The sequence below is a fragment of the Phocoena sinus genome, chromosome 13, assembly GCF_008692025.1.
Source record: "Phocoena sinus isolate mPhoSin1 chromosome 13, mPhoSin1.pri, whole genome shotgun sequence".
Lineage (NCBI taxonomy): Eukaryota > Metazoa > Chordata > Mammalia > Artiodactyla > Phocoenidae > Phocoena > Phocoena sinus.
The window spans coordinates 82227336-82242251 of NC_045775.1; the positions used below are offsets into that span (position 1 = coordinate 82227336).

Below are 14916 nucleotides of genomic sequence, written 5' to 3' on the forward strand. Positions count from 1 at the left end.
AGGCTCAGTGGCCATGGCTCATGGGCCTAGCCACTCCGTGGCATGTGGGATCCTCCCGGACCGGGGCACGAACCCGCGTCCCCTGCATCGGCAGGCGGACTCTCAACCACTGCGCCACCAGGGAAGCCCTGTTGAATGATTTTTAATCATAGTCTCAATTTCAGTGCTTGTGATTGGTCTGTTTACATTTTCTATTTCTTCCTGGTTCAGACTCAGAGGGTTGTACTTTTCTAAGAATTTGTCCAGTTCTTCCAGGTTGTCCATTTTATTGGCATAGAGTTGCTTGTAGTAATCTCTCATGATCCTTTGTATTTTTGCAGTGTCAGTTGTTACTTTCCTTTTTCATTTCTAATTCTACTGATTTATTTCTTCTCTTTTTTCTTGATGAGTCTGGCTAATGGTTTATCAATTTTGTTTATCTTCTCAAAGAACCAGCTTTTAGTTTTATTGATCTTTGCTATTGTTTACTTCATTTCTTTTTCATTTATTTCTGATCTGATCTTTATGATTTCTTTCCTTCTGCTAACTTTGGGGTTGTTTTGTTCTTCTTTCTCTGGTTGCTGTAGGTGTAAGGTTAGGTTGTTTATTTGAGAGGTTTCTTGTTGCTTAAGGTAGGATTGTATTGCTCTAAACTTCCCTCTCAGAGCTGCTTTTGCTCCATCTCATAGGTTTTGGGTTGTCGTGTTTTCATTGTCATTTTTCTCTAGCTATTTTTTGATTTCCTCTTTGATTTCTTCAATGATGTCTTGGTTATTAAGTAGTGTATTGTTTAGCCTCCATGTGTTTCTATTTTTTACAGATTTTTCCCTGTAATTGGTATCTAGTCTCAAGGCATTGTGGTCAGAAATGATACTTGATACGATTTCAATTTTGTTACATTTCCAAGGCTTGATTTGTGACCCAAGATGTGATCTGTCCTGGAGAATGTTCCATGAGCACTTGAGAAGATAGTGTATTCTGTTGTCTTTGGATGGAATGTCCTATAAATATCAATTAAGTCTGTCGTGTTTAATGTGTCATTTAAAGCTTGTGTTTCCTTATTTATTTTCATTTTGGATGATCTGTCCATTGGTGAAAGTGGGGTGTTAAAGTCCCCTACTATGATTGTGTTACTGTCGATTTCCCCTTTTATGGCTGTTAGCATTTGCCTTATGTATTGAGGTGCTCCTATGTTGGGTGCATAAATATTTACAATTGCTGTATCTTCTTCTTGAATTGATCCCTTGATCATTATGTAGTCTCCTTCTTTGTCTCTTGTAATAGTCTACATTTTAAAGTCTATTTTATCTGATATGACTACTGCTACTCCAGCTTTCTTTTGATTTCCATTTGCATGGAATATCTTTTTCCATCCCCTCACTTTCCATCTGTATGTGTCCCTAGGTCTGAAGTGGGTCTCTTGTAGACAGCATATATATGGGTCTTGTTTTTGTATCCATTCAGCCAGTCTGTGTGTTTTGGTTGGAGCATTTACATTTAAGGTAATTATTGATATGTTCCTATTACCATTTTCTTAACTGTTTTAGGTTTGTTATTCTAGGTCTTTTCCTTCTCTTGTGTTTCCTGCTTAGAGAAGTTTCTTCAGCATTTGTTGTAAAGCTGGTTTTGTGGTGCTGAATTCTCTTAGTTTTTGCTTATCTGTAAAGGTTTTAACTTCTCCGTCGAATCTGAGTGAGATTCTTGCTGGGTAGTGTAATCTTGGTTGTAGGTTCTTCTCTTTCATCACTTAAAATATGTCCTGCCACTCCCTTCTGGCTTGCAGAGTTTCTGCTTAAAGATTAGCTCTTAACCTTATGGGGATTCCCTTGTATGTTATTTATTGTTTTTCCCTTGCTGCTTTTAATATTTTTTCTCTGTATTTAATTTTTGATAGCTTGATTAATATGTCTTGGCATGTTTCTCCTTGGATTTATCCTGTATGGGACTCTGCACTTCCTGGACTTGATTGACTATTTCCTTTCCCATATTAGGGAAGTTTTCAAGTATAATCTCTTCAAGTATTTTATCAGTCCCTTTCTTCTTCTTTTCTGGTACCCCTATAATTCAAATGTTGGTGTGTTTAATGTTGTCCCAGAGGTCTCTGAGACTGTCCTCAATTCCCTTCATTATTTTTCTTTATTCTGCTCTGCAGTAGTTATTTCCACTATTTTATCTTCCAGGTCACTTATCCGTTCTTCTGCCTCAGTTATTCTGCTATTGATCCCATCTAGAGTATTTTTAATTTCATTTACTGTGTTGTTCATCATTGTTTGTTAGCTCTTCATTCTTCTAGGTCCTTGTTAAACATTTCTTCTAATTTCTCCTTTCTATTTCCAAGATTTTGGATCATCTTTACTGTTATTACTGTGTGTTCTTTTTCAGGTAGACTTCCTGTTTCCTCTTCATTTGTTTGGTCTGGTGGGTTTTTACCTTACTCCTTCATCTGGTGTGTGTTTCTCTGTCTTCTCATTTTACTTAACTTACTGTGTTTGTGGTCTCCTTTTCACAGGCTGCAGGTCTGTAGTTCCCGTTGTTTTTAGTGTCTGCCCCCAGTGGCTAAGGTTGGTTCAGTGGGTTGTGTAGGCTTCTTGGTGGAGGGGACTAGTGCCTGTGTTCTCGTGGATGAGGCTGGATCTTGTCTTACTAGTGGGCAGGACCGCATCCAGTGGTGTGTTTTCGGGTGTCTGTGACATTATTACGATTTTAGGCAGCCTCTCTGCTAATCAGTGGGGTTGTGTTCCTGTCTTGCTAGTTGTTTGGCATAGGGTGTCCAGCACTGTAGCTTGCTGGTCATTGAGTGGAGCTGGGTCTTAGCATTGAGATGGAGATCTCTGGGAGAGCTTTCACCATTTGATATTCCATGGAGCTGGGAGGTCTCTGGTGGACCAATGTCCTGAACTCAGCTCTCCTACCTCAGAGGCACAGGCCTGACACCTGGCTGGAGCACCAAGACCCTGTCAACCACATGGCTCAGAAGAGAAGGGAGAAAAATAGAAAGAAAAACATAAATAAAATAAAGTTATTAAAATAAAATATTTTAAAAATTATTTTAAAAAATTAAAATGTAATTTAAAAAAAGAAAGAAAGAGAGCAACCAAACCAAGAAACAAATCCACCAATGATGAATGGGAAAAACTATACTTAAAAAAAAAAATGGACAGACAAAACCCTAGGACAAATTGTAAAAGGAAAGCTATACAGACAAAATCACACAAGGAAGCATACACATACACACTCGGAAAAAGAGAAAAAGAAAAAAAATACATATATATATTTTTTAAAAAAAAAAAGGAAGAGCAACCAAATCAATAAACAAATCTACCAGTGATAATAAACTCTAAATACTAAACTAAGATAAACATAAAACCAGGAACAAATTCGATGCAGGAAGCAAACCCCAAGTCTACCATTGCCCCCAAAGTCCACCTCCTCAATTTGGGATGATTCGTTGTCTATTCAGGTATTCCACAGATGCAGGTACATCAGGTTGATTGTGGAGCTTTAATCCGCTGCTCCTGAGGCTGCTGGAAGAGATTTCCCTTTCTCTTCTTTGTTCCCACAGCTCCTGGGGTTCAGCTTTGGATTTGGCCCGGCCTCTGCATGTAGGTCACCTGAGGGCATCTGTTGTTGGCTCAGACAGGACGGGGTTAAAGAAGCAGCTGATTCGGGGGCTCTGGCTCACTCAGGCTGGGGGGAGGGAGGGGTACGGATGTGGGGTGAGCCTGCGGCGGCAGAGGCCAGCGTGACGTTGCACCAGCCTGAAGCGTGCCATGTGTTCTCAGGGAAGTTGTCCCTGGATCATGGGACCCTGGCAGTGGCGGGCTGCACAGGCTCCTGGGAGGGGAGCTGTGGAGAGTGACCTGTGCTTGCACACAGGCTTCTTGGTGGCGGTAGCAGCAGCCTTAGCGTCTCTGCGGTCCACGCTGATAGCCGCGGCTCGCCCCTGTCTCTGGAGCTCATTTAGGCAGTGCTCTGAATCCCCTCTCCTCACGCACCCTGTAACAATGTTCTCTTGCCTCTTCGGCAGCTCCAGACTTTTTCCCAGACTCTCTCCCGGCTAGCCGTGGCGCACTAACCCGCTTCAGGCTGTGTTCCCGCAGCCAACCCCAGTCCTCTCCCTGGGATCCGACCTCTGAAGCCCGAGCCTCAGCTCCCAGCCCCCACCCGCCCCGGCGGGTGAGCAGACAAGCCTCTGGGGCTGGTGAGTGCTGGTCGGCACTGATCCTCTGTGCGGCAATCTCTCTGCTTAGCCCTCCGCACCCTTGTTGCTGCGCTCTCCTCCGTGGCTCTGAAGCTTTCCCCCTCCGCCACCTGCAGTCTCCGCCTGCGAAGGGGCTTCCTAGTGTGTGGGAACCTTTCCTCCTTCACAGCTCCCTCCCAGAGGTGCAGGTCCCATCCCTATTCTTTTGTCTCTGTTTTTCCTTTTTTCTTTTGCCCTACCCAGGTACGTGGGGAGTTTCTTGCCTTTTGGGAAGTCTGAGGTCTTCTGCCAGCATTCAGTAGGTGTTCTGTAGGAGTTGTTCCACGTGTAAATGTATTTCTGGTGTATCTGTGGGGAGGAAGGTGATCTCCACGTCTTACTCCTCCACCATCTTGAAGATCTCCTTGTAAACTATCTTTTCAATGGTAGCTGTCTCCTGATCTGTTGGCCTCACTATACCTGAATAATAATAATACCTACATTTCAAAACAACCCTATCTGTGCATGTGAGAGAGTTTGTGTCTCTTGTAGAGAGAGACCAGCTACTTATGTGGTAACAAGGAGAATGACTGAGTTCTTTCCTAAGTCAGCCTGTCTAAAATGGGTAAAATGCCCACTCTTGAGCACTTGTTCTCAAATTTAGCTGCTCATGTTATTGGCCTGGGAGACGTGGGCTTCACCTTGCAGGCTGATTTTGCACAGTAGAGGGGAGTCTGGGAATATGCAGTTAGGCTTTCACTTTGCAAAGCCTTTCACTACCTAGGAATCTTGATTAAAATGCAGATATCTTGACCACAGTCCCAGAGATTCTGATTTTCAGGGTCTAGGGAGGAACAGGGATATGCATTTTTAACAGGATCCCTGGTGATTCTGAAGACCAGTGCTCTGGCTTCTCATAAAGCGCTTTGAAATCTTTTAACAGCAGGTGCTTGGCTTCAATTCTGGACTCTTGAAACCCCCAAATACAGAAGGGGCTCACTGCCCCCACTTTTGCTAGTGGAGAGAGAAAAACCCAGCTGGCAGGGCCACCTTTCTTGCTGATCCTCTGCTCAGCTCATGTGGGACACTCTCTGGGAAGGTGAGAGGCCAGGGAGTAATTTAACACGGGAGAAGCTGCAGTTCAGCCCCTGACTTTCAGGTCATGCTCCGTGGAGAGCGGATTCTGCAGAAGAGGACGGGGTACACCCGGGCCCTTCTGTCCCTCCTCTAGTCCTGGGAAGTGAGGCCAACCCACGACCAGCTGTGCCCCTGCCTGCTCTGCTACCTGCCAGCCCACCTCCTCCCGGGGGTCCTGGATGGCCTCAGTGCATCTTTTGCTGTTGAGCCCCAGCTGAAGAGCAGTTATTATCAAACTGTAAAGGGCGTGTCCTGAGCATTTCAGCTTGCAGGGAGGCTGGACTCTGTGTCCCCCGGTGCCTGAGGCTGTGTCTGGACAGAGCCACCAGCTCTCAGACACAGCGCTACACTCTTCGGACTCTCCAAAGAGCCTGACTTAATCGTGATTTGCTTTCTGCACAGGCGAGGCTGTATTAGCCAGAGGAAATGTCTGCCCTGTTCTTCAGAGTAGAAAATTCTGGGCAAAGGCCTTTGGCACTCAGAGTGTGAGGCCTGTCAGGACAAACCTCGATCATCCCCCCGTCTGTCCTGCAGGGAGGTCGTGGTGAGACAGGTGGGGACCTGGGACCCTTTACTGCAGTGCCTGCAGCTGGACAAACGTCTCCTCCGGCAACAGAATACAGAGGAACTCTAAGAGACTAAAAATAACTGCATGCATGGGTAGTCGGGGCAAATTATGAACAATAAAATACAAAAAGGCCAAAACCCAGCTGCCATTTCTGAGGGCCTGGGAGCAAAAGCAGGGTCCTGAGCATGATCCCTGGGCACGGCTGGCGCCACCAAGGGGGTGGGTAGACCACCTAAGCCCCCCCTCCAGCCCCACCCACTGATCCGCCTCCACCTTCACTGCTTAGCAAGGGAACCTGCTACTTGTTTTCATGCCCTTGTGCTGCAGCAAGAGTACCAATAAAGCCTTGCCGGAATTTCTCTGGCCTCTTTTATCAATTTCCATTGATTAAAGAGTCTGAGAACCCAGGTTGGTAACAATGGGATGAAGGAAACTGGGCATTTCTGTTTCGGAGGAAGCCCCTGCTTTCATTGTCCCAGTGTCACCTGAAACCCTTTAGAAATAGACGAGACTGAGGCCTTCTATGGCCCAGGCAAGGCCCCCAGACCTCTCCCGCCATCTGCCCATCCTTCTGTCCGTCCCAGCTCACGTTTCAGGATTCTTTTTGCGTCATGAGTGGCGATAGGCAGGGATGGTGCTCTTGAGAGGCCGGAGGAGCAGTACTCAGAGATCTCCTCTGCCATCTGAAGGAAATTTCCTGCTATTACTGACTTTTTGGATTCCAGACAACTGGCTTTGAGGGTGCAGTTTAGCCCATCATCGCCTGGAACACTATACCAGTGCTTAAAAAAATCTTTTTTAATTGAAATACAGTTGATTTCCAATGGTGTGTTAGTTTCAGGTATACGGCAAAGTGATTCAGTTTTATACACATATATGTGTATATATATATACATGTGTATATATATATATTCTTTTTTAGATTCTTTTCCATTATAGGTTATTACAAGATATTGAGTATAGTTCCCCGTGCTATACAGTAGGTCCTTGTTGGTTATCTATTTTATATACAGTAGTGTACATATTTTAATCCCAAACTCCTAATTTATGCCTCCCTCCCTTCCCCCTTTGGTCACTATAAGTTTGTCTTCTATGCTATGAGTCTATTTCTGTTTTGTGAATAAGTTCATTTGTATCTTTTTTTTTAGATTCCACATATAAGTGATATCGTATGATATTTGTCTTTGGCTTACTTCACTTCGTATGATAACCTCTAGGTCCATCCATGTTGCTGCAAATGGCATTACTTCATTCTTTTTTATGGCTGAGGAATATTCCACTGTGTATATGTGCCACATCTTCTCTATGCATTCCTCTGTCAGTGGACATTTAGGTTGCTTCCATGTCTTGACTGTTGTGAATAGTGCTGCTATGAACATTGGTACATGAGCGCTTTTTTAGCTTCAAGCGGCTTATGAATCCCCTGGGGATCTTGTTAAAGTGCATATTCTGACTCGGCAGCTCAGGTGGGGCCCGGGGAATGTGCATCCCTAGCCAGCTCCCAGGTGCTGCGGCTGCTCCTAGGACCACACTCTGAGAGGCTGCCTTGAAAACGTGCCCACACTGAGCTCTTTTCATTAGTGCTGATGCTCAGGTCCTGGGGAGGTGTGTATTTGCCAAGTGAAAGTTGACTGAAGCCCATCAGCAGTGGGCAGATGAGCCAACGCTGCCTCTTGTCACCAGCTTTCAACAGTGAACCCGCAGGGCTCTGGGCACTGTTGGGCCCCTCATTAGCCTCTGGGCCTGTCCAAACTGTGTTTACATGATTGAACCCTGGGAACAAAAAGATAAGTCTAAGCACAGGGTATCATTTTTCCAGGGTCAATAAATACCATTTGGTTGAGCTAAGTATCCACTCATGAACAGAAGAGTCATCAGTTAAAATCCCAATGGCTCCGCAATTCTCTGGTGTCTTCCACCTTCCTGTCTTTTATTTGTGGGACTTGACAAGGCACAGGGAAAAGCAGTGAACACTTGGAAGATGCCTAGCACCACGGAAGAGCAAGTTCCCAGTCTTGGGAGGATGAATAGTTAATGCGCAGATACCACTTACTAGCCTGATGTGGCATATCTCTTCCCGTTTCAGATTCCATGCATTTGCAGAGAGAACAGAGTGCGTGGAACTTCCTGCCTTCCCCATTAAGGATGGCGACAGTGCAATTACTTGGAATTCAAGGAAACTGAAAGGAAAACTCCCTCCAGGTACCTGGGATGGAAAAGAAACAGTGTACTTTATGTCTTAATAACTTCAGATGATCCCTAGCCTTAGCTCTAGGGCAGGACTCACCGTACCTTTTGTATTATTCCTGTGGTGCAAGGGCAGAGTTCATGGATGTCAGTGGGGAATTTGGCAGCCTGGCAACCAGGCATAAGTGTATTACCTAGGGAAGTGGCCTCAGTGAGATGTGTTTCTTAACTTGGGAAACTTCTGGAGACCTGGCCGCAGGCGTGTCAGCGCACTCTTAGTTCTTGGCAAGGCAGAGCTGCTCTGTTGCCCAGGTTGGCTGGAAGATGTAGCGAGGATGCCCTCACTTCTTGTGGGTTTTCTGTTGCTTCCTCATCAGTGATGGCGGTGTTTCTAGATGCACATGAGGGATGGACCTGCCTCTTGTGAGGGCCAAGGCCACACAGAAACCTCTATGGAGGCTGAATGAACTTCCCCTTTCATTCAAAGGATGTGATCAGAGAGTTTAACAGGCGTAGAGAACGAGGTCAGGAAATAAGTGAGAAATAGTACTGTGATTCGGGAAACCAGCACTAGAAGGTTCCTCAGAAAGCAGGAGATGGGAGTTTCTTCGGGGAGCTGATGAAATTGCCAAGTGCCAAATACACTGAGTAAACGCCGCCGAGAAGAGCAGGGACGGCAGCTCCTGTGGGACTGTGGGACATGATGCAGCGCGGGGGTAGTTAGAAGTCTGAGAAAGCCCATCCCCACCTCCACCTTCCTGCTCGTTTTTACTAATCAACAGAAGGACTTCTAGCTTCAAACAAGGCAGGAATTACTCTTTGGGGGTTGTTTGGGGCTGGGGGAGAAGCTGCAGGGTACAAGTGCTTGCAAGTTTCCTCTGTTTACATAACAGTGTTGCAAAGGCTCCTGGGAGAAGGAACCTGGGACTGGGTAGGAAGCATTTGCAATCCCGGGCTAGGGGGTCAGGTGGAGACCCAGGCAGGGGGTTGAATCACAGAGTGCGTCCGAGACACACACTTTGTGGATTCAGATTCTTAGTGCCCCAAAGCAGAGCTGGGGAGAGGTTCCCGTCGAGCTCGTCAGGGCCGCTGCCTTAGGTAACTTACAGCTTTGCTCTGATGGTGAGGTGGATATTTCCAGGGAATTTGAGAAAATGTCAGTTGATAAGCAAGATTGATGCTAATCTAAGAAAAAAAGTAATTTGGGATGTATGCCATGCCTTTGAAAGTAATTTACAAGATTAAGCCTAGTGGGCAATGAATCAATGAAGTTAAAGAATGTGAGATGTCACCAGCTCCCCAAGGTGTGCCAATGACCATAAATGGGGTTTCATTTGGGCCTATGTGTTCCTTGGCAACTTAGTTATAGAGGGAAGCATGTCTGGCTGCATAGCTTACATTTTCAACAACCACCGTCTTTCCAACCCCTGTGAAGCATACGAATCAAATTACAGATAAAAACATTTTTCTTAGAATGAAATGCTCAGAGCGTGGCCTGCCATTCTAATGCCATTTCAGTGATCACATGTTCTGAATTTGGGAAGAGTGTCCCAGATCCTAAATATGTGATCTTGTCTCCTCAATCCATCAGAATGTCCCAGGAATGCCAGCATTTCAGAGCCTACCTCTCCCACTCAAAAACTGGCCAGAAATTCTTGAGACGATTTTTGTTTGGAAAATGTGTGGTTTTCAACCTCACTCGGGCTCAGAGGCAGTTCTCCAGTCTTTCCCTGATCAGTTTCCCCTCCCTGCTTCTCCATCATTTGTCTCAAGCATTTATCAGTATGAGTTTCCTCAGACCCTCTCTAGTTTGGGAAGGGAGGGTGTCTCCTCGGGAGATAATTTTGCCTTTGGTTGTGTAGAAAGGACAGACTATCAAGTGAGGGGCTAGAGAAGCATTGCTCAGAGAAGTGAACTGGCAACTGAAAGAAATGTCCTGCTGTTTCTGACTTTGAGGTTTCTAGATAGTTGGCTTTTTAGCCTGTGAGTTACCATCACCCCATGTACCACATCAATGCAAAACACCTCTGTAGTCAAAATAATAGTTTTAAAAATTGTTGTGAAATGTACATAACATGAAATTTACCATTGTAACCATTTCTAAGTGTTAAGTATATTCCCTAAATTCAGTAGTGAGGTGTCAAGTACATTCACCTTGTTGTGCAACCCAGTCTCCAGAACTCTCTCCATTTTGGAAAATTGAAACTGTGTACCCATTAAACAACTTCCCATTTGTCCCTCCCCACAGCCCTCAGCACTTAACATCCTACTTTCTGTCTCTGAATCTGACCGCTCTAGATGCCCCATATAAGTGGCGTCATACAATACGTGTCATTTTGTGACTGGCTTACTTTATTTAGCATAATGTTCTCAAGGTTCATCCATGTCATAGCATGAGTCAGAATTTCCTTCCTTTTAAGGGCTGAATAATATTCGTGTGTGTGTGTGTAGGGTGCAATATCTCATACTATCTCATGACATGATCCCAGCCATCCACATCTCCTGAAGCAAATCTCTCTGTTTCTAGAAAGGAATGGCTTCTCACCTGCATGAGGGTGGGGCTAGAGCAGTGGCTTGCACCGGGATCCCAGGACGGTGGCAGCACTTGGCCGGGTGGGTCATAATCTCAGGCTCCCAGGAGTTGAGTTCATGAACCTGGGCACTGAGTAGACTTCTCCCCTTTCCCTTCCAGGGATGACCTTCTGCCTTAGAAATTCTGCTTTCTTCCGGCGCAGGCTCCATTCCGTGTAGGAATGCTCCATCAGCCTCGATGGACTCCCCTCACTGGGGGGAGCAGGATCTGTGATTTAGATGTAAGAAGGGTGGGGGATCTAATATGGCAGGTGATGCTGACCTGAAGCTGTAGCTCTACACTCTTCCTCCTCATGGCCATCCTTCCCCTTGGCTTTCCGCCCAGAGTTGGGTGGGTCCCTGCTCATGCTTATATTCACGGGGCATACAGCAGGGGGGTGGCTGCTTTGTTGTGTAGCCAGCACCTTCCATGTAGGTGTCCTTGCCTCTTTCTCTGTTTAAGTACTCTCTTTGACTATTTACTGGGGAGGGGAAAGGGTGCCAACAGAGCCTAGATTGCTATGGGACCAGAGTGATGATGCTACCTCTGACCTCCTCTGAGCCACCCAGTCCCCTGAAGTTTGGCTTTCCTTCCCTGTTAATGAGTGTGGGTTCTCTTCACAGTCTCTGTGTACTGTGAAATATTCATCTCACTTACAAGCAAAATAAAACAGAGGCATGTTGACTTTCGCCGAACTCCAGGCATTTTTCCTTGGAAAAGATTTCTCTCCAGGACTGAGCAACACTTTCTCCATTCTTGCCCTGGGTCTGGGCTCTCCCTCCCCCACAGTCTCCTAGCAGTCCTGATGGGCAGGTAGCGGGGGTCTCCTTGTCTTGACACCTGGCTTGTAGAGATCTGTGGACAGTGCTCCTGCCTGTCTTCCTAAAGTCTTTAAACATGGTGTTACTGAATGCAAGTTCATGTGCCTGATCCATAGTGAGGCCAAACAGTACTGAAATGTCGGAGTTTGGAGTAGAGAAAGGTTTACTGCAGGGACACACAAGGAGATGGGTGGCTTGTGCCGAAAAAACCCCAAACTCCTTGAAGGGTTTCAGCGAAGCACTTTTAAAGGCCAGGTGAGGGAGGGGTGTGGTTAGTAGTTGCAGACTTCTTGTTTTGGATTCCTTTGCTCTTGCAGCTGTCCACATAGGTCAGGTTCCTGTAAACCTCCAACAAGGCAAATGTTATTCATCTCTGTGTGAATGGACTCTTAAAGGTCAGAGCCCTGAGAGTAGGCTATCCTGTATACTTCAGGCCATAGGCAACATTCTCTTACAAAAGGTGCAGAGCCAGCATGATTAAGCACAAGCAACAAAGCACAACGGGTTAAAGTAAAAGGAACAGATCTAACATGGAGTCAGATTTGTTCTTCCTGTTACAGTGTTAGCCAGGGCTTGGCCGCAGTGATGGTCTTCATCTGTTCTGGCTAGTAGAGCTATGGCTACTGCTGCTGCTGAAATAGTCCTTCTTTCCTCAGAGTCTGAAATAGTGGCCTGAAAATCATCTTCTCCACCCCTCTATTTCTGGGTCTTCTCAGGGAGTCAGGGAAACTCATCATTTAAGCAAACTCCAACAAGTGGCCTTTTTGCTGATTGCTTTGTGTCTGATCAGGACTTAAACGTATTCCGTGATATTCTTTGAAACTCGGTTTCATCCCAGGCCACTGGTGTTCCCCAAGTCAGCAGTGACTTCTGAGAGGCCACACCCCTCAGCACTCCAGTTCCTCCTGGGTCACAGCCATCCACTGGAGATGAACTGGCTCTGGTGTAATGGTTTGTGGGGGGACACTGCCCACTGCCTCTGGCAGGCTCAAGTGAGGCCCCCTAGGTGGCAGATATGAATGTCTGGTCACAAAAACAAGTCCAGCCAGACACTTTCTTTGATTTCTAGAATTCAGTTTAATTTTTGATTCCAGTGCCCTTCTATCCCAGTGGATTGCGGGGAAATTAACCCCAGTCATTCCCAGGGACTCCTCCTGAGCTTTTCCCACAGCTTGGAGATCCTAGGCAGTGCTAAGGCATCGGGAGGGGTCTCTAGTAATTAGACATCTCTTCCTGCAAACCGCCCTATAAATACCCATTGTCCCCGTCTCATAGCCACTCTAGGTTGAGCAGTTCTCTGCTAATCCCGTGCTGGCTTTGGATGTGGGAGTTGTTTGCAGACTCTGCCCCACCCCTGGTTCACCCTGTGCCTTGCTCCCAAGGTGCTGCAAAGACACGGAGCCAGTTCCCACCCTCTCCTGGGATGCTCTCCTCCTCTCCCCCAAGCCAAGGGGAACGTCCTTCTAATCTGGGATGACTCCTCTCTACCTCCTGCTTCTTAAAGCTGCCTGCTCTGTAAACCCCAGTGCCTCTCCTCAGGGGTTAGGCTTAAAAGGAAAAAGCCAGAATGTCTTGCAGCCTGTTTCAGCTTTCTGCTCTGCCTTCTTTGGGGCAAGGAGAGAATGGCTGCTTGAATGTGGAGGGAGTGGGTAGGGAAGAGAAAGTATAGGGAGAACAGATTACCATCAAAAATATGATCCAACGACACGCATAAATACGACCTTTTTATAAGAGTGAAACCCTAACCCCAGGATGGGTTTTCTGTGGAGGTAGATAATATACCTAGTTACTTTGTTTTTTGATTTTATAAAATAACACTTCAGGAATCAATGCTGGAGAATGGAAAATGGAGAGTTCGTGTGTTGTTAAGTTGGTGCCACATGTAGCTTTGGAGCTGCTCTGTTAAATATGGGAGCCACTGACCACATGTGGCTACTGAGCATGGAAATGTGAGTCCGATTTGAGATGTGCTGTAAGTATAAAATACACCCTGGATTTCAAAGACTGAGTGAGGAAAACACGTAAATTATGACATGAGTAGTTTCTAATATAGATTATATGTCACAATGATAATAGGAACATATGGATTATGTCAAATATATTAATAAAATTAAGTTTTTTCTAAGATTTGGCTACTAGAAAATTGGAAATCATACTTGTGGTTCACCTACCATTGAATTAGTATTGGATAGCACTGCTCTAGAGCCATGCTAGCTGCCCCGTCGATTACGTAGCTGTGTAACTTTGGGAAAGTCATTTAACCTTTCTGCTTCCTTTCTTCATCTATAAAATGGGGAAAATCGATTGTTATTATTATATTATATTATATTATGCTATATTATATTAGCTGTGTTAAATGATGAGGAGGCAGAGAGGAATAAGGCTCTGTCCTATGTTCAATGAACGCAAATGCAGTAAAATCAAGAGCCTGGGCTTTGGAATCAGGCCTGGGTTTGGATTTGTCACTTAGCTGTGTGATCGTGGTTGAGGTACTTAACTAATCTGAGCTTTAGCTTTCTTAGTTATGAATGGGGATGATGATGTTTACCTTATGGGTTGTTAGGAATATATATATATATATATGCGTGTGTGTATATATGAGTATATGTGTGTATACACTGTATGAAACACTGTGTGTATACACACACACACACACACACACACACACAGTGTTTTATGTAGTACCTGGCTCATGGTTAGCCAGTCAATAATTATAACTGCTGTTACTGCCATGACCATCAGCATCCTGTGGGTTACCCTACCGTTATTACTACTAGGTAAGCAACTTAAAGACTAAGTTCTTCTCCCGTTGCGGAGCAACAGGCTCCGGACGCGCAGGCTCAGTGGCCATGGCTCGCGGGTGCAGCCGCTCCGTGGCATGTGGGATCTTCCTGGACCGGGGCACAAACCTGTGTCCCCTGTATCGGCAGGCGGACTCTCAACCACTGTGCCACCAGGGAAGCCCTTAAAGACTAAGTTTTTTTTTATCACCTTTACTTTTCTTCTGTCATCCCAATTCCCATGTTTGTTTTAGTTTTAATATTTCTGCTATTAAGTACATTCTGTTCTCACTTGTAGTCCATCTCCTTTGGTTTCCCCAGCCACTTCTTGGTTGGCTAAAATTTATCTTCTAATAGTTTCCTCAAGGAGGGAATCAGAGGAGCAATATTCCCAGGGTTTCCAAATGTTCTTTTCTACGTTTTTATACTTAAAGGACAGCTTGGCTGGATAGAACGCCCTTGGCTCACTTTTTGTTTGTCTTGTGTGTGTTATGGGTGGTGCTGCAGTGTCTTCTCGTAGTGTGTGCTGCTGAGAAGAAATCCAAGGCCAACTTGATTTTTTTCTTTTGTAAGCGACTTTATCTTTTTGCCTGGTTGCTCAGAGGTTTCTTTTATTCCACCAGCTTTATTGAGATAAAATTGACATATAGTATTGAGAAAATTTAAGGTGTACAATGTAATACACATATATA

General features: G+C 45.4%; 1 protein-coding gene across 1 annotated transcript in view; it reads left to right on the forward strand.

Moving 5' to 3' along the window:
* VWA3B (von Willebrand factor A domain containing 3B) overlaps positions 1-14916 on the forward strand; it is a 210008-nt gene that overhangs the window by 39165 nt on the left and 155927 nt on the right. Inside the window, exon 7 of the mRNA XM_032652777.1 lies at positions 7951-8066. Within this exon, the coding sequence (XP_032508668.1) occupies positions 7951-8066 (116 nt within the window). The remainder of the gene's footprint in view (positions 1-7950; positions 8067-14916) is intronic.